The 24,372-nt window shown below is 43.3% G+C and overlaps 1 protein-coding gene across 2 annotated transcripts in view; it reads right to left on the bottom strand.

Moving 5' to 3' along the window:
- Positions 1-793: 793 nt before the first annotated feature.
- DCAF12 (DDB1 and CUL4 associated factor 12) overlaps positions 794-24,372 on the bottom strand; it is a 28,499-nt gene continuing 4,920 nt past the window's right edge. Inside the window, exons 3-9 of one of the 2 annotated variants that reach the window (XM_046023084.1) lie at positions 13,724-13,981; positions 12,634-12,694; positions 10,513-10,706; positions 9,473-9,538; positions 8,292-8,454; positions 3,467-3,645; positions 794-2,928 (exon numbers count right to left, since the gene is read on the bottom strand). In XM_046023084.1, coding sequence (XP_045879040.1) covers positions 2,770-2,928; positions 3,467-3,645; positions 8,292-8,454; positions 9,473-9,538; positions 10,513-10,706; positions 12,634-12,694; positions 13,724-13,981 — 1,080 coding nt within the window. In that variant the 3' untranslated portion in view covers positions 794-2,769. The remainder of the gene's footprint in view (positions 2,929-3,466; positions 3,646-8,291; positions 8,455-9,472; positions 9,539-10,512; positions 10,707-12,633; positions 12,695-13,723; positions 13,982-24,372) is intronic. The other variant, XM_046023085.1, reaches the window with a different exon arrangement.

Genomic DNA, 24,372 nt, shown 5'->3' with positions numbered 1-24,372 from the left:
CTCCTCCTCTAGGAAGCCCTCTTGATCGCTTAATTACTTCCCCCTTCCTGTTTTATGGCCTTTGATCATACAGGCAGATTCCTGCATGAATCACTCTGAACTAGTCAGCCTCCAAGGCCGGTGCAAAGGGCAGCTCTATCTAGCTTGCCTAAAAAGGAACAAGTACCATGTGACAGAGGAATCTACTGCCTTGCCAGGTTCTGTGGCCCAGTCCTGATGGGTCTTCCAGAATCAGCTGAGGAAGGTGGTATGATTCAGCAGTCTGCCTTTCTCTCAGCTACAGCCCCAAACAAGCTCTGAGAAGAGCATCATTCACTATGGTCACTGTTTCCTCCTCTTATAAAGGGCAGCTAGGAGCTGTGATACCAACTTAAAAAAATGATATCCAATTCCCTGGGCACCGTGCAGCCACTTTTAGTCATTCCCAGGGAACCCTCCACTGAAGCAGATAGAACCTATCACCAACCCTTTTGTGTGAGAGGAGCTGCTCACCTTGCTCAAATCCAGTCATTCAGAGCAAGGACTAGCAGCCTTCTTGCTCATCTTCAGCCTGGGCATATTCATCTTCCACTGGTCCCCAGAGCAACTGATCTTGGACCAGGGCTGGGGACCAGAAGCAAGCAGGTGTTAGTATCTGTGTGTTTGCACTTGACCTGTCCATCTTTAACGGTGAGGGAACTCTTGTTGCTCTTCTGCTCCAACCAATCCTAGCCCGCCAAGGTAAACCTCCAACCATCATTTGGGATCTTTTTTCTTGCTGTCCCTTGGCTATACATGCTCACTCAAACCACTCTGCAACTGGAATAATATTTATTTTTTTTTACTTGGCAAAAAGTCAAGTGCTACATTTTTAAAAACAAAATCTCAAACAATCAAACATATTACCCATCACAGAAGAGGGTCTGGCAACAGTACAAAACATTCTACTTAAGATCTTTTTTTTTTTTTTAATATAGAAGTTGGTTTAAAATGATAGAAGTTCTGTGAGAACTAAGAAATCTACAGACTGTAGTTTAATAGAAAAAGAATTAAGATAATTAAAAGATCTATAGTATCCAGCATTTTACTTAATTCCCTGTTTATAGCACCTATTTCTCTAGGTTAGATGAGAATTCTAGAACCTGTGGTGTGCACCTGGTGTATCACCAAGATAGGGTGGACTTGCTGTCTCCCCCACCAGCCCCCATTATCAAGGAGAAGGCACTCTTTTTTTCAATCTCCCCACTTAAAAAACCCAGAGCAGAGGGGGATAACTGGGAGAACAATTTAGAAACTAGAGTGCAGGAATAAATATGACTTTTCCTTTCCCCAGGATAGGCTGCTGACAGAAGCAGAGTATGTGCTTAGAATGGAGGAGGAATATGTGGGTGGGAACAGCTGCTATCTGCAACATGATGCCTAAAAAGCAAGGAATAACTGGACATCAGGGTCAGTCAGTTGCCTGCAAGTTTCAAAACCTGACTAAACACAGTTCAAGGGAGGAACAAATTACTAGTCACATCAATGCTTTTACATGCACAATGTTGCTGGCTATAGGCCACCCACCACCATCCCAGGGCTGAGCCAACAGAGAGGGAGAGGTGGCTTCAACCCCAGCCCCACTGTAATAAGAAAATGAACATTCCACACATGAAGGACTCCCTACACACAGATAGACCCCCTGCTTATCCCCACCCTCCTGGACTGAACCCAATTTAGAAAAGCAAAGCAAAACCCATTGGGGAGATTAGAAGAAAGGCAAAGGAGAAGTTTCTCCCCAAAGCCAAGGGGACTTGAGTATGTGAATGTTAGCAGACTTAAGGCTCCCTGCTCCAGGCCCCTGAGATACCAGATCAGGTCTTGTTTGAAGAAGGAAAAGGAAGACTGGGATGGGGATTCTCTTTACCAAGTTCTACCAAGCCTTCTGCAGCCTCCAGAACTTCATCCAGATAGAAACCCTGATATCTTAGGGGAGTGGCCACTGGCTAAGCAGATGGGAAGTTAAAATGGAAAAGACACACAGAAGTATTCTCACCTGGGCAACACCAAGGTGGGAAGTTAGGTAGGGGACAGATCACTCTGGAGTCCTGGGATGAGCGTCACTAGGAAGCCTGCAATCTAACTCAAAGGGTTTTCCTGGTGGTGATTGCTTTTCTGCTTTTAATTCCTATAATCAGTGCTGTTAGACTTTTACAAAACAAGATAAAGACTAGTCCCAAAGCTGACTCTGTGAATAAAGTTGGTTGTTTTTTTTTTTATAAATATTTTAATTACAAGTAATTCTTACTCCGGGTACTTTCAGTGACACACAGTGTTTGCAGGCATCCAAGTTCTCTCTCACACACACACACAGACACACACACAACAGACACATACGCACAGCCCCCAAACTTTCACAGAAAGTCTGACAGCAACCACATAATTATAAAGGAGCCCTACCTCTCAAGAGTGAAGTAAGGGTGAGAATGAGTACGCCAGCCTAAAGAACCAAAAGGGAAGAGTGTGTGTCACTTAAGGAAAAAATAAGAATTAACAGTGTTTGGTTGAGAAGCCAGAAAGAAAAAAGACAGTAAAATTCTGATTACCAAAAGCAGAAGAAAAAAACCAACAACAAAAAAGGCTTCGGATTTCTGTACAGAGCTTCCTGTCAAGTGCCTAAACCATAGGCAAACTATCCTGTTCCCACTAACACGAGGGCCTCACACAACTGGAAGAAAATAAAAAGAAACAAGAAAACTAAGGATGGAAGTTAGTGTAAATCTCTGCATTTTGGGAGAGAGTTAGTTGTCATTAACTCCAGAGCCCAGCATAGTTTCCATGGAGCCCTGAAGGGAGGGGTCCTCCTGCCACAAAGAGTTTCGTTCCGGACGAATCGTAGCAGTGGGTGTAAACAGCATTGGGGAAGAAATCAATGTCCGAAAAGTAATTCCTCCAGGTTTCATCATGATTCTATGGGAAGAAAACAAGACTCTGTTAGCAGCTCTAGGCCATGAGGCAGAGGAGAGGGCAGAAAGGGGACAGGAATGCCTTCTGGTCTTAAAAGAGGGTCCTGCATTTAACCTGATGTCAGAAGACTGTGATTGGTGCTCATGGGAAATGGAGCCTGATGTTCCCAAATGAACATCAGGCAGGAACAGGCTGAACAACTGCTATACCAACCTAAAGTCTCAGGACAGTCGGAACCAAACTCTTTAGTAATTCAGTGGCCGCCACAGTGGGGGTGTCCTTCCCCTTCCGGATCTATTATCACCTAGGGGGAATCCCGAGTCAACTAGCTTATCTTACCGGGCTTTGGTTTTCCCATGGACATGTAGACGGAGAAGCAAAATCAAGGGGGAGTGCCTTTCTCTGCTCTAAGGAGTGCCTCTTACCATCGAAAAAAGTATGTGGGTGGCTGATGTATCGGTGGGGGTGGGAAGAGGTGAGTAGACTGAAGGCAATTTTTCTGTCACTGTTCAGTAACCATGTCAGAGAGGGGCTTACTCACCAGCCAGCCTTTGCCAGTGGTCAGTTTCAGATTCTCCCCTGCTAGTCTGGGCTTCGACCCATAACAAGCTGAGAGCCTCTCTTCCAGGAATCTCTGAGCTCGGATGTCATAGAATAGCAGGGAACCCTGCCCTGTACCCACAGTGATGATGTGCTCATAAAAGCTCACTGACCGGATCCCTGAGAGAGACAAAAGTAAAGGGCAATGAGTAGGGAGAGCACACAGTGACAATCTGCTAACATGTATTTCTCTAGCACTGAGGTCCCATGGCACCTCCAAATACTAGACAGTGCCTTTCCCAGGTGTTTATGGCAGGAATAGTTCATGTGAAAGCCTGAGAACCCTGGTGGCACAATGCCCATTCAGACACTAACAGGAACCCTTCCATAAGCCTCAGAGAAGTGCCAGAGGCCTGATGATGCCTAAGATGCCTCTGGCCTAAGACCCTAAGTGTACCCAGAACCTCCCTCCCCTAGACTCATTGTGGAGTCATCTTCCCTAGCTCTAAACTCTTTCAGTATGTTTGCAACCTATACTGAAACAGGGTAATCTGCTATTTACAAATCATTATATTAAAAAGGACTTCTTCCTATCTGACCTAAAACCACTAGGGTGCAAGAGGTCTTTATCTGATATTGCATCTGTGGATCAAATAAGTGCATGGGATACAAAGATGTCTCTTGGCACATCAGAGGGGCTCAATAATATCTATGGAATCACTATTTCCTTATTAGGCATGAAAGCTACTCCTATAATGTAACCAAAATCTCATGAAGCCTTTTTTTTTTTTTTTTTTTAATTTTTTTTTTTTTTAGGGGTGCCTGGGTGGCTCAGTTGGTTAAACATTAGACTCTTGATCTCAGTTCAGGTCAGGTCTTAAATCTCAGGGCTGTTAAGTTCGGGCTCTGCATTGGACTCCATTTTGGGCATGGAGCTTACTTTAAAAAGAGATTTCATTTAATTTTTAAATTACATATTTTAAAAGATTTATTTATTTGATAGAGAGAGACACAGTGAGAGAGGGAACACAAGCAGGGGGAGTGGGAGAGGGATAAGCTGGTTCCCGCTGAGCAGGGAGCCAAACTCGGGGCTCAATCTCAGGACACTGGGATCATGACCTGAGCCGAAGGCAGACGCTTAACAACTGCGCCACCCAGATACTCCAAATTTTTAATTTTTTTAAAAAATATTTTATTTATTTACTTGACAGAGATCACAAGTAGGCAGAAAGGCAGGCAGAGAGAGAGAGAGAGAGAGAGGAGGAAGCAGGCTCCCTGCTGAGCAGAGAGCCAGATGTGGGGCTCAATCCCAGGACCTTGGGATCATGACCTGAGCTGAAGGCAGAGGCTTTAACCCACTGAGCCACCCAGGTGCCCCCAAATTTTTAATTTTTTAAAGATTTTTTAATTTTTTGGGGCGCCTGGGTGGCTCAGTGGGTTAAGCCGCTGCCTTCAGCTCAGGTCATGATCTCAGGGTCCTGGGATCGAGTCCCGCATCGGGCTCTCTGCTCTGCAGAGAGCCTGCTTCCCTCTCTCTCTCTCTGCCTGCCTCTCTATCTACTTGTGATCTCTCTCTGTCAAATTAATAAATAAAATATTTTAAAAAAAAAATAAATAAAGATTTTTTAATTTTTAAATAATCTCTCTATCCAACATGGGGCTCAAACTCACAAGCCCAAGACAAGAAATGCATGCTACTGAGCCAACCAGGTGCCCCTAAAGATTTTATTTTTAAGTAATCTCTACACACAATATGGGACTTGAACCTATAACCCAGAGATCAAGAGTCGCATGCTCCACCGACTGAGCCCGCCAGGTGCCCCTCTTAAAGCTTTTCCTTGCAGACATTATTCCAGCCAAGCCTATTTATTCTTCCCCTTACAACTCTCACTGCACACATTATTCTCTGGGGGCTGAAACAAGAGTGTTAACTATAAACTGAAAACCAACCCCAAACGAAAGCCTTTTGCAGTATCTGCATGAAAATAAACAATACTTGGAAGGGAGAGGCTAAACTGTAATCCATAGTGTGCCTTTTAGGACTTCCAGGATAATGCAGCTACATTTTTGCACGAGAAGGGGAACAGTGAGATAAAATATACTTTGTTAACCTGAATGATCTGGATTCTAGTCTATGGCTGTTCTCCCACCAATCTGTATGATGTTGAGCACGTTATTTAACTGCTCTGGGTCTCGATCTCATCTATAAAAAAGAGTTAACACTAACCTTACGTTTTTCCACCTGCTTCCCACAGGGTTCCAGGTAAGATGAAGTAAGACGGCAGATAAAGGTATTTTGAAATCTTTTTTTTTTTTTTTTAATATTTTATTTATTTATTTGACAGAGTGAGAGGTCACAAGTAGGCAGAGAGGCAGGCAGAGAGAGAGGGAGGCAGAGAAAGAGGGAGAAACAGGCTCCTCACTGAGCAGAGAGCCCGATGTGGGGCTCGATCCCAGGACCCTGAGATCATGACCTGAGCCGAAGGCAGAGGCTTAAACCACTGAGTCACCCAGGCGCCCCGGTATTTTGAAATCTTAAGGTACAGGATAAACATAAGTCTTTTTATTCCTTGAAAAATAAAGGGTCCTCTCAGAGAAAATATTTCATAAAAGATGGGAGGCTGGGTGCCTGGGTGGCTCAGTGGGTTAGGCTTCTGCCTTTGGCCCAGGTCACCATCCTAGGGTCCTGGGATCGAGCCCCACTTCTGGCTCTCTGCTCAGCAGGCAGCCTGCTTCCCCCTCTCTCTCTGCCTGCCTCTCTGCCTACTTGTAATCTCTCTCTGTCAAATACAGAAACATCTTAAAAAAAAAAAAATGGGAGGCTGGGGCGTCCGGGTGGCTTAGTCAGTTGAGCGACTGCCTTCAGCTCAAGTCATGATCTCGGGGTCCTGAGACTGAGCCCCACATCTGGCTCCCTGCTCAGTAGGGAGTCTGCTTCTCCCTTTCCCTCTGCTGTGCCCCCTGCTTGTGCTCTCTTGCTTGTGCACTCTCTCAAAAAAAAAAAAAAGATGGGAGGCTGAAGCTGAATTCACTCCCAGTGGAACTAAACTAACTAAACTAAATGGGGCGCCTGAGTAGCTCAGTGGGTTAAGCCTCTGCCTTCAGCTCAGGTCATGATCTCGGGGGTCCTGGGATGGAGCCCCGCATCAGACTCTCTGCTCAGCTGGGAGCCTGCTTCCTCTGCCTCTCTCTGCCTGTTATTCTGCCTACTTGTGATCTCCCTCTCTCTGTCAAGTGAATAAATAAAATCTTTTAAAAAAAGCAAAAAGGGGGGCACCTGGGTGGCTCAGTAAGTCAAGGCCTCTGCCTTTGGCTTAGTCATGGTCCCAGGGTCTTAGGATCGAGCCCTGCATCGGCCTCTCTGCTTGGCAGGGAGCCTGCTTCCCCCCCTCTCTCTATGCCTGTCTCTCTGCCTACTTGTGATCTCTCTGTCAATAAATAAGTAAAATCTTAAAAGAAAAAAAAAAGAACTAAAAAAAAAAAACCCCACAAAAACTAAACTAGATATTTTCTTCAGGTTTTACTGAGGTATAAATGACAGACAATACACTACACATATTTAAAGTAGGACCCTGAGATTATGACCAGAGCAGAAAGCAGCAGTTAAGCCCACTGGGCCACCCAGGCACCCCCAATCTAAAGTTTTAACATATGTATATAGCCATGACACTACCAGCACGATCAAAATAACGATCAAAATAACGAATATATCCACCATCCATCCGCCACCCTCAAAAGTTTCCTCATGCCCTCGGTAAACTCCCTCACTGCACATCAACCCTTAGCATAAATGAACTTTACTGTTCAGGCAGGGCACCAGCAAAAAATGCCAAAGGACAAAAAGTCAAGATATGTGAAAGAATAGGAAAACCACCAATATCCTATTGGTTTCCACTAAAGGCTTCACGTGGCCACAAATTTGCCTCTGGTGGCTTGAGGCTCTGCTGCCATTTGCAGGGTTTTTTTTTTTTTCATTTGACATATAAAATTTTCTTAAAATATCATTTCAAAATATCACAAACAAGTGGACAAAAATTCCCCTGTGATAATACACAATATTTTGTTTGATCTGGGATTTAAACAAAAAAGAAATCCCTTAATAACATATGATCAATTTACATTATACCTAGAAATTTATATTTCTTGACTATCTTAAATTCTGCTATTTTATTTATTTATTTATTTTTTTAATTTAATTTTATTTTTTAAGCTCCCTTCTTGTGTCACCAAATATCTCCACCAGGTTTCATAAAGATCACTAGTTCTGTAACCAACCTAGAAACTTAAAAGTCAAAACCCATCTGCAATGCACCTCTAAGGTGGGGCAAAGTGGGACTCTCTTTTTCTTTTTTTTTTTTTTTTTGGTGCAAAATGGTGGTTTATTAAAGCACAGGGACACAACCCACGGGCAGAAAAGAGCCACTGCCTCCGGTCTTGAGGAGTGGCTGATTATATAGACTCAAGAGATGGGGGAAGTAAGGAAAAGAGAGGTTTCAAAAGAACTTTCATATGCTAAAGAGGACCCATCTCCAAGATACTAGGGATCTAGCCATTGTTAAGTTGTTTTCTCCTCTAGCAAGGTATTAACATTTATCTTGGAGATCCCTGGAAGAACATTACACCGGTCCCACCCATAAGAGAGGAGTGGGGGTTGAGGGGGAAGTTGCAGGGTGTCAGCTTGTGCTTTGTCTTCAGCTAGCCTTCGGCTTCCTCATCATTTACCCCTGAAAAATTATGACCCTTAAATCTTTAAGGCTGTTTAAGGTGTAAGGTCTCATCTTCTTCAATATCTTCCTACTGGACAGGGGCCATACCACGACTCTTACCACTGCCTCGCTCCCTGGAGCAAACAGACTTGACGTTGTATGATGGCTGCCGTGGATCCAAGAAGGAGACATGAGCTTGGGAGCCCACTGCATATACTGACCATTCACTACCATAGGCCAGGCACACATTCTCACGGCAATATGGCAGTTTGGTGGAGAGGAGCTGAAACAGAGAGAGAAATGAGGCACCCATGGCAGTACCAGAGAGCATCCTACAGGGGAGTGTTCTTAGTTAGATGCCCAGTTCTGTGGGCTTCCTTCAAACACAAGCCACATAAAGTCAGAGACAAAAAGACAAAAATAATGCCCCGTTCCACCACTAAGTAAGAGAGAGAGAGGGTGATTAATATGCAGTAAGATCTCAGTAATGGGAAGGACTGATTAGGGAAAAAGATTAATTTGGAATTAAATAATTAGACACACAAAGGCTTAGACCTACAGGTTATTTCCAGGGATAACCCCAGGGCACTAAAGCCATGGTCACACTGTTCTCTGCCATGACCCTCTCTGCTACCACCCTCCTCACTGTTCTTCAGATAAAGGGGCTGATTTCTGGCTGTCCTCAGCCTAGCTTCCCAATTGTATGGGAGTTACACACCACAAACAGTACACTCATGGGACTGGGTCAACCTCAGCTAACACACTCAGCCTTAATCCTGGATCCTTGTCATTCACCCCCATCCTTAGTGGGTGCCTACTGCATGTAAGGCACCATTCAAGGTCAGAGGAGCTTAAAGGCTGCTTGACATGAAGGAGTCAGTTATTCCTGGAACTCTGCTTCCTCTTGAGAAAGAGTCTATCACAGAAGTAATAAGCAGCAAAAGTCTTTGGGACAAGAGGGACCACAGGTAGGTTTCACTTTGTGCAAAAGTTGCTTATAAAGATGGTGAATATTCTCATTACCTATTATTTCAGAGATAGTTTATCTTAGTTTAATTGATTCTCAGTAGCTGGTAATTTACAGCAAGTCCTTGCAATGTGAAAGATTCTCCCCCTCTGATCTCTTTAAGACTTTTAAGAGAGGCATGTTAGACTCAGAGTTCCATGCACTGTGCATTAACATGCCCAGACCCTTGGAAAACTGGTGACTTAGACAAGAATGAAAAGGCTCAGGAAGAATAAAAATATTTTAACCAAAAGGTGAATTTTTAGGTAAAACCAGTAAGTCATGTTCATCACACCTTGGACAGTGTATTTTCAGCCTTCCAGAGATGAAAATAACCATCCAGAGATACTGCTCCCAATTCCTACAAGAGCAATGAAAAACAGGTTATATTTCAATCTGTAGCAACTAATACATGGTAGTAAGCAGGGGAGGACCCTGAAGGTTGGGGTCCTCCCACTCATCATTCATTCTTATCCCATGATTTCAGCAGGGGGGCCAGGGATGGTCAGCCCATCACCTCACTCTATGGAATGCAGCTGGACAGCATATTAAATTAAGGTTGCTATTTGGGAGAACTCAAGAAGGAAGCCAGGTTCTAGCAGTAATGTAAACACCCATGATTCCAAAAGCTCTTACTATGCAATCATTCCCATGACATACTGTTAGACAGTTACAGCGGAATAAACACATAAAGAACAGTTTCATAAATGGCAGTATAAGAGCTTCTATTAGTGGAGAATCTCAATCTATCTCTAGGCTATAGTTACGGCCAGAAGCTAGGAGATTAAGGGAACTACCCTTCAAAATGTGGCCTGATTGAGATTTTGGGAGCTTTTCCTCTCTTTTGGCTCTGAGTCCCCATCCCAACATTCTACTTAATATCCCCAGTTTCAGATCTGACTCAATGATTAGGTAAGACCTGCTGGTCGGTTGAAAAGAGGCAGTGAAGCATGAAAAGAAACTGAATACCAAAGAGAAAAAAAGCCATCGTCTTCAGAGGTATGTATGAAAATCACACCCAAAATAGAGCACCTGCAAAGGCATGTGCAAATGAGAGATAGTCAAATCAAAGTGTCCTTAATGTCCCTAAGGTAACTCTGCGTGGCTGACCCACAAAGATGGCCCCTCCAGAGAAATCTGCACAGCTCAGTGCAAGGGATGGTTTCAGAATCTCAGTTACAATTTCTCACCAGCAACCCTCAGCCTTCAATCCTCCACCGGCTCAGAACTAAGCTATGTTAGCAAGTACTGACTTGGAAGGAGAAGCCAAGTACCAAGATATAAGCCCAGAAGCTGAAGCAATAGAAAGACCCTTCCTCCGTGGCGAGCTCATACCTTGTTCTTGTTGTTGAAGGCCAGAGCCCGGACCTTGCAGTTGTCAGGGTTTGTGTCCTCCTTGGGAATGTCCTTTAAGGCCTTGTGAGTAATGTGAGCATACACAGGGACCCGTGACACATTGTGCCTTGCATCACTTTTGGTCAACACATCATCTGTCACCTCCCAGAGTCCCATAGAGCCATCACGTGAGCCTACAGGGCAAGGAGACCACAGATGTCAGACATAACCCAATTCTCTATGGGATAGTCCTACAGAAACCAAGATCTTTGTACATCATTTTCAGATGTGCTAAAGCTTGATCAGGTAGCCCACTGCAAAAGAGAACATTAAGAGCTACAAGAGGAATGATTCAACTAAGATGTAGGAGCTAAAATATAACCTTTAACCTTTGGTGAGATTTTTAATTTTACCATTTATTTATTTATTTATAAGATACTTTATTTACTTGACAGAGATAGAGAGAGAGAGGGAACATAAGCAGGGAGAGTGGGAGAGGGAGAAGCAGGCTTCCTGCTGATCAGGGAGCCTGTTATGGGGCTCAATCCCAAGACCCTGGGGTCATGACCTAAGCCATCCAGGCATCCTTTGCTGAGATTTTTTAAGATTTTATTTATTTATTGGACAGACAGAGATCACAAGCAGGCAGAGAGGCAGGCAGAGAGAGAAAGAGGAAATAGCAGGCTCCCTGCTGAGCAGAGAGCCCGATGTGGGGCTCGATCCCAGGACCCTCAACTAAAAAAATGGGTACAGAAAAATGACTGGCAAGGTATTTTCAAAATATTGACAGTGGTTATCCCTGGGTAGAGATATTGAGGATAATTCTTACTGTCTTTTTCGTTTATCTGTATTAAAAAAATTTCTTATGGGGGCCCCCTGGGTGGCTCAGTCAGTTAAGTGTCTGCCTTCCACTCAGGTCATGATCTCAGGGTGTTGGGATCAAGTCCTGCGTGAGGCTCCCTGCCCAGCAGAGAGCCTGCTTCTTCTCCCTCTCTCTCTGCTACTCCCTCTGCTTGTGTTCTCTCAAATAAATAAATAAATCTTAAAATATATGTATAAAAATTATGATAAACACATATTACTTTTATAATAAGGAAAAATTTTTAAAAAAATTTTAATATTATTTTTCAAATATTTTACCCACGTATTTCCCAGAGAGAAAGAGACAGCATGTGAGTGCATATGCAGGGGGAGCAGCAGGCAGAGTGAGAAAACAGGCTCCCCACTGAGCAAGGAGCCCAATGAGGGACTCCATACCAAAACTCTGGGATCATGACCTGAACTGAAGGCAGATGCCCAAACAACAGAGCCACCAAGGAGACCCGGAAAAAATTTAAAGACTAGTATGGCAGCATCATGAAGATTCATTGGAGAAGACAGAACAGAAGCAGAGAAAAAATATGGAAGATAGGATATCAGGGGTAATTCAAGATATAGATAATGAGCATACTAGCAGAGAAGACAGTAAAGAAACTGTAGCTAAGAGGGTTTTTTGTTAGGTTTTTCTTAATGACATACAATGTTCATAAGAATCTAGAACTGGGATATTTTATTTTTACATATGGGTCCCAAGCAAAACTGGTTAGCACTCTGAGCCTACTTTCTAGGGCGCTGTGAGTATCCAGAAAGCATTTGTGTATCTCTAGATTACCTTCTCTACACTCATTTCCATATATTTTTTTCTGATGTCTTCCACTGGGAAATTCCCCCCAATCCTCTACAGCTTTTATCAACAAGAAACACACCATATAGTTGTACAGGAAGTAACTACTCCTTACTTCACATCAACTATTCCAAAACACTTTCACAACCGTTGTCACAATGAAGCCCACAAAAACGTTGTGGATAACATGCTGTCACACATACTTTTGGGAACAAGGCAGAGTACGAATAATAAATGAAGACTGCTAGTAACTCCTCTTTCCAGATCAGGAATATACAGGGGAAATGACTTATCCAAGGAGACACAGTAAGTCAGTGAAAGAGCCAATATTGGTAATAAGATCTCCTGGCCAATGGTCTGTTTACTGGGCTATTTCTAAACACACTGCTACCCCTTTTAACTTTCAGTCTCCCTTCCTCCCTGCCACATCAAAACTCCATAAAAAAGGTCAATTTTACCAGACACCGCCATAGTATCACTGATCCATGCAATGGAAAAGATCCAGTCCTTGTGTCCATCCTTGGAGAGGAGTGACCGGTATAGAGAGAGGAGAAAAAAAAGAAATTAGTAAAAAAGGATTATAAGTCACACTCTTTAAAAGCTTACAGTCTGACTGAAAATATCTTTGTAAAAATTATAGTTCTGATCTCTGATGAGCTTAACCCATAGGGCAGGATCCCACAATTTTTAACTTTTAAAAAAAATTATTATTATTATTTTTTATAATTTTTAACTTCTGTCTGGAGGAGCTCAAAGCTGAAATGAAACTGGCATTCCTACAGGCAATGAACATGTCTGGTAGACACATGGGTCTTGCCTTCTAACCTCTGGATGTCTTATTTTGGGCTCCTACACACAATCACCCACCTCTAATCCCTCTAACCTCATCCTACCACTCTTCTCTGTCCTTCCTGGCACAACAGCTATACCTGACCTCTTTGCTGTTCCTCCGATCTGTAACTCTTCTCTTCCAGACATCAACATGACTTGCACTCACTCTCACTTCCTCTGTGTCTTCCTACTCAAATGTCATTCTTATCAATGACTTCCCTGACCATCCTCTAAATAGCATTCTCCACCACTATCCCTTTAATCTGCCTTTACTCTTCTCTAGGGCACTTATCACATTCTGATATACTGCTGGAAAATATTTATTGGTCTATGTATTGGTTTATATGTCTCCCTCCAAGAGGTGGGGAGCTTTATCTGTTTTATTCACTGCATGTCCCCAGTTTCTGAAACAATGCCCACACATAAAAAGCTCAATGAATAGTTGCTGAATGATTTAATAAACTTTGGTGACTATGGGCAATGGGAGATATATGGACACTGCATTAAAACACCAACCCACTGCTGCTGGCCCTCAAGTATGCTGCTCATCCCTTTATCAAACACACGCTGTCACTATACTTCCCTATGGGGAGTTCAGTCCCCATTTTGATATTTCTACCCTCACAACTTACCCCCATAACCCTTGTAGTAAGCGGAAATTTAGAGAAAACTATTCCTTCCCAGAGGGCATGTGGGAGGAGGGTCCATGTTACTTACCAGGCTCTGCTTAAGAACAAAGCTACCTCTACAGTTACTGGGGAAACTTACATCACCCACACACACAGGATCTAGTGTAGGTAACCGGTAGATGGCAAGACTGTTGGGGTTGTCTCCTCCAGTGGCTAACAGAGTTCTGGAGGGATTCAGCTCGATGGCATGGATGCCACAGCCCTGCTGGGTCACACCTCCAGGCTCCCGGTCCTTTAGAATGGGGATCTTGGTGATCTGGCTTGTCTGCACATCCACTACAAACAGCTACAAGAAAAGGGACACAGAAATTGACAGTTTCTCTTTCATGTGGCTAACCTGGGGTACAAACACCCATTCACTCAATTATCCCTTAAACTTTAATTAATGTCTACTACCTATTCACTCAATTATCCCTCAAACATTTTAGACCCTGGGAATTGCTAAAGGCATAGTCAGGGCTATTAGTCAAATGAAATAAGAAAATACAATAGAGACAGGGATAACATGTTACATGAACACAGATTAGCAAGGAATAAATTCTGCCTGGGATTCAAAGACAGCTTCAAAGAGGACGTGCATTAGGCTATGGACCTAAAGAACCCAATTAAAGGTTTTCTGCCAGTTTGGACATATTTTATTTTATTATTATTATTTTTTAAGATTTTATTTATTTGACAGTCAGAGATCACAAGGAGGCAGAGAGGCAGGCAGAGAGAGAGAGGGGGAAGCAGGCTCCCACTGAGCAGAGAGCCCGATGTGGGGCTTGATCTCAGGACCCTGCGATCATGACCTGAGCCGAAGGCAGAGGCTTTAACCCACTGAGCCACCCAGGCACCCCTTGAACATATTTTATATATCTAATTCTCATCTACCCATGTGTAGAAACTTAAAAACAAAATTCCCGGGGCGCCTGGGTGGCTCAGTGGATTAAGCCGCTGCCTTCGGCTCGGGTCATGATCTCAGGGTCCTGGGATCGAGTCCCGCGTCGGGCTCTCTGCTCAGCAGGGAGCCTGCTTCCTCCTCTCTCTCTGCCTGCCTCTCTGCCTACTTGTGATCTCTGTCTGTCAAATAGATAAATAAAATCTTTAAAAAAAAAAACAAAAAAAAACCAAAATTCCCAGAGCCCATCACAATTACTATTAAATGTACTGTAAACATTAGGTTTGTTGGCGTGACTAGAGATATGACGAGCTCTTCTTCACCTCTTTTCCAACATAACCCCTTTCTACTCTGCCAGATTTAACTCAAAGAAACGTTTTATGGAAAAGATCGGTCTCTAAGAAAGAACATTCCTGAGTCTTTACTAAACTCTTTATGGGATTAAATGATTCACTCTCTCATTCATTCAGCACCAACTAAAATACCAAGTACTGTTCTAGGTGCTAGCAATGCAGGAAGGTAGCTTAAAATCCTCTCAGCAATTCTTATGACGAAGCCAAATCATGTCAAATCTCTATATAAAGTAACCTGCTTGCACGGGAAGGAGATCTATGAAAGGAGAAACTACTCTTTCAGTTGGCTCCTGCCTTTCATCCTCTTTCTCATCACCTCTCTGGACAACTGCAACTGGTCTTTGCGCCTTCAAGCAAGGCCACCATCAAAACTATTCTCTATATTCTACTAGTCATCTTTATAAAAACAGCAATCCATAGGTGGGATGCCTGGGTGGTTCAGTCAGTTAAGCATCTGCCTTTGGCTCAGGTCATGATCCCAGAGTCCGGGGATGGAGTCCCACATCAGGCGCTCTGCTCATCCAGAAGCCTGCTTCTCTCTCTGCCCCTCCCCCAAACTCAAGCATGCTCTCTCTCATGCGTAAAAAAAAAAAATACTTAAAGTTTATATATATGTGTGTGAGTGTGTTGAGTGTGTGTGTGTGTGTGTGTACACACATAAAATATAAATATCCATGGGGCACATGGGTGGCTCAGTTGGTTGAGCAGCTGGCTCTTGATTTCTCCTTGGGTCATGGGCTCAGGGTTGTGGGACTGGGCTCTGCATTAGGTTTGGGCTCAGCTGGCAGTCTCCTTGGGGATTCTCTCTTCCACTCCCCTTGCCCTCACGCACTTGCATGCAAACACTCTCTCTCTCTAAACTAAATCTTTCATATTTATTTATTTATTAAAAGATTTTATTTATTTACTTGACAGAGATCACAAGCAGGCAGAGAAGCAGGTGGGGGCGGGGGGGGGGGAGAAGCAGGCTCCCCGCTGAGCAGAGGGGCTCACCTCATGAAATCACCACTTGAGCTGAAACTGAGAGTCAGATGCCTAACTGAATTAGTCACCCAGGTGCCCCAATAAAGAAATCTTTTTTTTTTAAGATTTTATTTATTTATTTGACAGACAGAGATCACAGGCAGGCAGAGAGGAAGGGAAGCAGGCTCCCTGCTAAGCAGAGAGCCCGATACGGGGCTCAATCCCAGGACCCTGGGATCATGACCTGAGCCAAAGGCTTTAACCCACTGAGCCACCCAGGTGCCCATCCAATAAATAAATCTTAAAAAAAAAAAAAAAAAAAAAAAATTGGTTTCTCTTTACCTAAATCTAAACTCCTTATCATGGCACCAAGATTCTTCAATCTGGCCCCAACCTTTCTCTCTAGCTTTACATCCTGCCATGGATCTATGCTCTAGAAATAACAGCTTATTAACTATTTTTCACACAAAAATCTGCAACAAAATGTAATTTTTTTTTTAATTGTTTTGTTTCATGTTCATGGTCTTCACAATGCCAGAAATGCTTCCCCCCTGCTTTTCTGTACCTGGCCAACACGTACTTATCTTTCATGATTCAGTTCAGACATGTCCTCTCTGAATATTTTCTAAATATTCAGGCTGGTTAAATTTTTCTTTTGTAGGTTTTCCAGACAGCTAACTACCCACAATACTTAGATTGTATCAGGCTGCTTTAAAATCTTGTCTTTTTCCCCCTGCAAGCTAATAATGCCTTCCCAATTCAAAGAGCAGGGGACTATCTTAACTGGTTCTATGATCCTGCCTCAACAATGCAAAGCTATGTGGTAAGTGCTTGTAGAAGACACCTTTCAGGCAGGCTGCCCAACAATGTTAGGGGGACCCCACATCTAGGTGTCTGTTCAATGTAAGACCAGACCTCCAGATCAGAAAACTACCCAGAGAGGAGAACTATCCCTCCTCGCTCAGGGAGGACCAGTACAGAGGCTATACTGGATGAATCAAATTCTCTCGGGAATGTGAAACTGGCTCGGTGGCACTAGACCAAACTGTCTGGATGGCTAATTTCTACCAAAGCCAGTCCCCAAACAGAAGGAAACAGAAGAGAAATAGCATGAACACCTTTAGTTTCTAACGGCTTTCCAAGTTCTGTTTTATTTTGAGATCCAGAGATACTTCCTGCTTTGTGGATTTGCGAACTATCCCTTCCAATAAACATGAGTGGGTTTCTTACTCTTTTAGAGCAAATGAACTCTATACAACATAGCCCCTCAAATGTTTTTTTTTTTTTTAATATTTTATTTATTTAACAGACAGAAATCACAACTAGGCAGAAAGACAGGCAGAGAGAGAGGAGGAAGCAGGCTCCCTGCAGGGCAGAGAGCCCGATGTGGGGCTCGATCCCAGGACCCTGGGATCACGACCTGAGCCGAAGGCAGAGGCTTTAACCCACTGAGCCACCCAGGCGCCCCCGCCCCTCAAATGTTTAATGAAGGAAAATTACCTGCTCACTTAAGCCTCTGTGGTTTGTTTTTTTAAGATTTTATTTATTTGACAGAGATCACAAGTAGGCAGAGAAGCAGGCAGAGAGAGAAGAAGCAGGCTCCTTGCTGAGCAGAGAGCCGGATGCAGGGTTGGATCCAGGACACTGGGATCATGACCTGAGCTGAAGGCAGAGGCTTTAACCCACTGAGCCACCCAGGGGCCCCAGCCTTTGTGGTTTTGTGGGACAACGCACCCATAACATGTTACCTTCTAGACTGATGATTCCCAAATTAATAATCATTTGGGTGAGTTTTTTCTCAGAAAAACTATAAAACAAAAACAATTCCTAGGCCCTACCCTAAAACAACTCCAATTAGAAATTTCTCACTTTGGGGCCTGTAAAAATAACTTTTTTCCCCAAGGATCTCCAGATGAATCCAATGACTGCCCAGGTTTAACAATCACTGACCTAGACAGACCCTTGCTATTAAAAGTTGCCCCACTGAGGAACTTGTTAGAACCCAAGAGTCTCAGGCCCTGTCCTAGACCAATTAAATTAAAATCTAGAGTTTCCCAAGATCTCCAGGTACACTGAAACTTGAGAAACACTGATGTAGACAGAATTTGTTCTGGATGCTAAGAGGAATGAATCTTGATAAGATACAAGAGTAAACTAAACTGACCTGCAATCTGAAAAAAACCCAAGTTTCTCCTATGAAATCTGGCTAAGACTTATTTTAGTCCACTGTGTTAGGCCATTCCTTTGTCATTTTGGTTTTGTTTCTTTGGGGGGCAGGGGCGCGTTCCTGTTTTAAAATAGGGCTCCAGTCTGCCATCCAGAAAAGGTATGGAGATAAGGTTTCAACTATTCATGTCCAAGAAAGTGTTAAGTCCAACCTCTCCAGTTTGGGATTGGGAGAAATCTAAATTTGAACTCCACATTTGTTATCTATTAGCTATGCAATCTTAGACAAGTCAGTTAACCTTTTCGAATCTTGTTTGTTATCTATAAAACCAGAATAATATCTGCCTTCTAGGGTGACTAAGAGATCTAATAAAACCTAAAATGTCTAGTACAGAGCTCAGCACAGAATTGGTGCTGAACAAGTAAGAGTTAATAGTAATATACTATTCTAAAGTTTAGTTTTGTATGGTGTAGTATCATCTGCTCTTGATGAAAAACACTTGACACAAGGGAAATGAAAAAGTTGGTAACATCTGAGTCTCTAGAGAGCCTAGGAAACCAGTTTACCCACAATCTCACTCTTTCTTTTTTTTTTAAAGATTTTTATTTATTTATTTGACAGACAGAGATCACAAGTAGGCAGAGGCAGACAGAGAGAGAGAGGGGGAGAAGCAGGCCTCCTGCCGAGCAGAGAGCCCGATGCGGGGCTCGATCCCAGGACCCTCAGATCATGACCTGAGCCGAAGGCAGAGGCTTCAACCCACTGAGCCACCCAGGCGCCCCCACAATCTCACTCTTGCAGAGGAATGACAAAGCACCATGTGAAGGACAGAATCCTTTTTGCTTTTTCAAAGCAAGGGAAAGGGATGTGAATGAGCTGCCACAGAGTATCTCCCCAAGCTCACTGACAAGGGGCCAAGGCTTCATGAAGCTTCTGTTAACAAATCCTAGAATGGGGCTGTTCTACATTAACCTACTGGGATCCCTGTCAGGAATTAGCAGCATGGCAAGGTAAGTTTGAGTCTCAATGGCTCCCTGCAACTTACATTCTAGATAGAGAGGGGAAAAAAGAAAGCAAAGTCCTTATAATCAGGAAGCTTATAAGATGGGAGAGTACATCTCTGAATGCATGTATAGTGTATATAGATGCATGCAAAATGCACAAACATAGAAAGATCAAGACATCTTAGTAAGATAGGGGAGCTCACAAAGTTTCTAAAACTGCAAAGCGTTTTAGCTGCAGCCTAATGAAGAAAGGAAAGCAAATCCACATAGATCACACAGGCAACAAGATAAATTATACTAAGTCAGTTATACTAAGTATATAGTATAAATTATACTAAGTCAGGAAAAGACAAGTGGACAGCCTGAATCTGCTGAAAGTTGGGCAAAGAGAAGACAACTGAAAATGAAGCAGAAGAATCCATTCCCTATCCCAAACAAAGAAGATGGGTAGGAGCAAAGAAAAGAGTAAAGACAAAGAACAACAACAGAATATGTTCAGACAATATGTATCAAAAATTGAACAGTGTAAACACTACAGTTTTCAATTTTAGAAACTTCTGCTAAGGAAATGAATAAACAGTTTTAATTAAAGTGCATTAATTTTGGGGGTACCAGGCTGGCTCAGTCAGGTGAAGCATGCGACTCTTGATCTTGGCATTGTTGAGTTTGAGCCCCATAATGGGCACATTGGGTGTATCTTTAAAAAACTATAAAATGGGGGCGCCTGGGTGGCTCAGTGGATTAAGCCGCTGCCTTCGGTTCAGGTCATGATCTCAGGGTCCTGGGATCGAGCCCCACATTGGGCTCTCTGCTCAGCGGGGAACCTGCTTCCTCCTCTCTCTGCCTGCCTCGCTGCCTACTTGTGAGCTCTGTCTGTCAAATAAATAAATAAAATCTTAAAAAAAAAAAAAAAAGAATTATCTTTAAAAAAAAAAAAAACTATAAAATGAAGGGACACCTGGGTGACTCAGTTGGTTAAGCCTCTGTCTTCGGCTCAGGTCATGAGCTCAGGGTCCTGCAAGTTGCACATCCAACTCCCTGCTCAGTGGGTAGCCTGCTTCTCCCTCTCCCTCTGCCTGCCACTCCCCCTGCTTGTGCACGCTCTCTCACTCTATCAAATAAATAAATAAATATTTAAAAAAATAAAGTGAGCATTTATTTGTTACTTACTTAGAGAGAGAGGAGGGGGAAGGGAGTGAGGGAGACAGAGAATCTTAAGCAGGCTCCCTGCCTAGTGCAGAGTCTGATGCAGCGTTTGATCTCACAACCCTGAGATCATGACCTGGCTGAAATCAAGAGCTGGATGCTTAACCAACCAAGCCATCCAAATGCACCTAAATTTTTAAATAGTGAGACACCACAGGGGTTGGGTATAGCCACACAATAGACTATTATAGAGCTTTTAAGAATGGGGTGCCCAGGGGTGTGTGGGTGGCTCAGTGGGTTGAGCCTCTGCCTTTGGCTCAGGTCATGATCTTGGGGTCCTGGGATCGATCCCCACATCGGGTTCACTGCTCGGTGGGGAGCCTGCTTCCCCCCTCTCCCTCTCTGCCTGCTTGTGATCTCTGTCAAATAAATAAATAAAATCTTAAAAAAAAAAAAAAAGAGTGGGGTGCTCAACGGTGCCTGGTTGCCTCAGTCAGAAGAACATACAACTCTTGACCTCCAGATGTTAAGTTTGAGCCCCACACTGGGTGAGATTACCTAATAAAAGCTTAAAAAGAAAATAAAGAATGGGGCGCCCGACTGACTCAGTTAGCAAAACATGCAACTCTTGATCTTGGGGCATGAGTTCAAGCCCCTTGTTGGGGGTAGTTTACTTAAAAAAAAAAAAAATGGAGTAGAGGATTTTTATTAACATGGAAAACTGTTCGGAGTGCCTGGGTGCCTTAGTTGTTAAGCATCTGCCTTCAGCTCAGGTCATGATCCCAGGGTCATGGGATAGAGTCTCACATGGGGTTTCCTGCTCCACAGGGAGCCTGTCTCTCCCTCTCACACTCCCCCTGCTTGTGTTTCCTCTCTTGCTGTCTCTCTCTGTCAAATAAATAAATAAAATATTTAAAAAAAAAACAAAGCATGGAAAGCTGTCCATGCTGTGGTATTAAATAAGCAAGATTTTTTCTAAGATTTTATTTTTAAGTAATCTCCACAACCAACATGCGAGATCAAGAGTAGCATCCTCCATTGACTGAGCCAGCTAGGTGCCCCCAATAAGTTGATTTCTAATCCCTGACTTTGGAGGGCTCTATGAAAAATGATGTCACCTAGCTGCCTCAATTGGTAGAACATGTGACTATTGATCTATGAGTTGTTGAGTTCAAGCTCCACATTGGACATAAAGCCTACTAAAAAAAAAATAATAATAAATTTTAAAAAATCGTAAAAATAAGTCCCAAAGTCACCTTTAGCAAGACTCCTAAGATTCTGCCTAGTACCCACCCCAAAGTCAGCAAGTAAAGAGTATCTGACAGTATACCAGAGGTTCAGCTACTTGAAGCACCTTGACAAACATTTGGTTAAAATAAAACTCTTAAACTGTAAAATCAGAACCCAACAGAATGGATGCCTGCATGGCTCAGCCAGTTAAACGGCTGCCTTCAGCTGATGTCATTATCCTAAGGTCCTGGGATCAGGTCTCGTGTTGTAAAGACTATCTGTCTTTACACAAGTCCTCACTTCTTCCTATGGAAGACAGAAATTGATTTCTACAGCACTCAAAGATGCTAATATTTATGTACAGATTATTCAGAAGAAAACAATTTCTGTACAAGATATTCTCACCTTTCTCTTCCCCTACAGCATTTTTAGGTATAGAGCCATCTAATCAGAATTAGCAGGGAGCCTTATATCTAGGCCACAAATTCCTGGAGAACAGAGTTTGTAGTCCCATATTAATTATTTATCTGGGTATATTAAGAAATTGTAAGCTTTCAGTAATAACAGTATTAAAACAATGATAATACTATATAATCCTTTTTCTTTCACTTTTACTTCCTGAGCATTATAGCATAAAGACTTAAGGACAATACGGTTGTATACTTGCCCAATAAGAAGCGAGATCTCTCTCTAGATGTTATTCTGGGCTCCAAAAAATTCCTGTGTGACTCAGAAAGGAAACTCCTTTTGTTATATATACTACCACCATATTTTATTCCCTCTTCACGAAAGCCATGTATAATGTGTTTAATCTTTGTCAGCAGACAAGCAATGAATAGTAACTAAGCAAGGCCATTTCCACCACTGTTTTAGGCTAAGAAAAAACAACATTCGGGGCACCTGGGTGGCTCAGTGTGTTAAGCCTCTGCCTTCGGCTCAGTCATGGTCTCAGGGTCCTGGGATCGAGCCCCGCGTCAGGTTCTCTGCTTGGCAGGGAGCTTGCTTCCCCCTCTCTCTGCCTGCCTCTCTGCCTACTCATGATCTCTCTCTGTCAAATACACAAATAAAATCTTTAACAACATTCATCTAGCTGAAGTAACATCAAGGAAAAAAAAAGTATAGGGTGCCTGGGTGACACAGTCAGTTAAGTGTCTGCCTTCAGCTCAGATCACAATCCCTGGGATGGAGTTCCACAATGGACTCCCTGCTCAGCAGGGAGTCGGCTTCTCCCTCTGCCCCTCACTCCACTAGTGCTCACTCTCTCTAATAAATAAATAAGACTTGGGGCGCCTGGGTGGCTCAGTGGGTTAAGCCTCTGCCTTCAGCTCAGGTCATGGTCTCAGGGTCCTAGGATCAAGCCCCTCATCGGGTTCTCTGCTCAGCGGGGAGCCTGCTCCCCCCCCACCCCGCCTGCCTCTCTGTCTACTTGTGACCTCTGTCAGAGAAATAAATAAAATCTTTAAAGAAAAAAACCACAAAATTTTAATTTAAAAATAAATAAAACAAACCTTTTTCCCCCCAAAGATTTTATTAGACAGAGAAAGAGACAGAGATCACAAGTAGGCAGAGAAGTAGGCATAGGGGGAGGAGGGAAGCAGGCTCCCGCTGAGCAGAGCCGGATGCAGGGCTCGATCCCAGAATCCTGAGATCATGACCTGGGCCAAAGGCAGAGGCTTAACCCACTGAGCCACCCAGGCCCCCCAATAAATAAAATCTTAAAAAAAAAAGTTTATTAACATTATTTTATCCACAATAATGGAAATTATAAAATGCAAGGCAAAGCACTCTGAATCCTCTCTCTTTTAAAAAGAATTTTTAGGGGCGCCTGGGTGGCTCAGTGGATTAAGCCGCTGCCTTCGGCTCAGGTCATGATCTCAGGGTCTTGGGATCGAGCCCCGCATCAGGCTCTCTGCTCCGCGGGGACCCTGCTTCCTCCTCTCTCTCTCTGCCTGCCTCTCTGCCTACTTGTGATCTCTCTGTGTCAAATAAATAAATAAAATCTTTAAAAAAAAAAAAGGAATTTTTAAAAATTTATTTATTTATTTATTTGACAGAGATCAGGCAAGAGCACAAGCAGGAGTAGCAGGGAGAGGGAGAAGCAGGCTCTCCGCTGAACAGGGAGCCCAGTGCAGGGTTCAATCCCAGGACCCTGGGATCATAACCTGAGCCAACAGCAGACACTTAACCAATTGAGCTACCCAAATGTCCTTTTTAAAAATTTTTATTAAGTAATCTCTTTGTCTAACATGGGTCTTGGATTCATGATCCCCAGATCAAGAGGCACACACTCCACTGACTGAGCCAGCCAGGTGTCCCCTCTCTCTTTTCAAATCTGTTTTTTTCATTTGTCCAGTTCCTGTTTAGTCCTTAACCACATGCATGCATAATTGTGTATAGCTATAATAAGCAGAGATAAGAATTTTGGTATCTTGGTGCGCCTGGCTGGCTCAGTCAGAGGAGCGTGCAACTATTGATCTCGAGGCTGTGAGTTCCAGCCCCATGATGGGTATAGAGATTACTAAAATAAATAAATTTTTAAAAATATAACAATTTTGTGTCTTATTACATTTAACCTATCAAATGCTTTGTGTGTTTAGCCTCCTGGGTGGCTCAGCTGGTTAAGCAGCTGCCTTCAGACCCGGTCATGATACCAGAGTCCTGGAATCAAGCCCCGCCTTGGGCTCTCTACTCAGTGGGGAGCATGCTTTTCCTTCTCCCTCTACCTCTCCTCACTACCCACCACTCGTGGTTTCTCTCTCTTTCAAATAAATAAATAAAATACTTATTTATTTGACAGAGACAGGGAGAGCACTAGCCAAGGGGAGCAGCAGGCAGAGGGAGAGGGAGGAGACCCCAATGTGGGACTTGCTCCCAGGACCCCAGGATCAGGACCCGAGCTGAAGGCAGACTTAACAGAATAAGCCACCCAGGCGC

The sequence above is a fragment of the Meles meles genome, chromosome 11 (assembly GCF_922984935.1).
Source record: "Meles meles chromosome 11, mMelMel3.1 paternal haplotype, whole genome shotgun sequence".
Lineage (NCBI taxonomy): Eukaryota > Metazoa > Chordata > Mammalia > Carnivora > Mustelidae > Meles > Meles meles.
The sequence above is the reverse complement of the archived record's forward strand: the minus strand, read 5'-3'. Positions and strand labels throughout refer to the sequence as shown.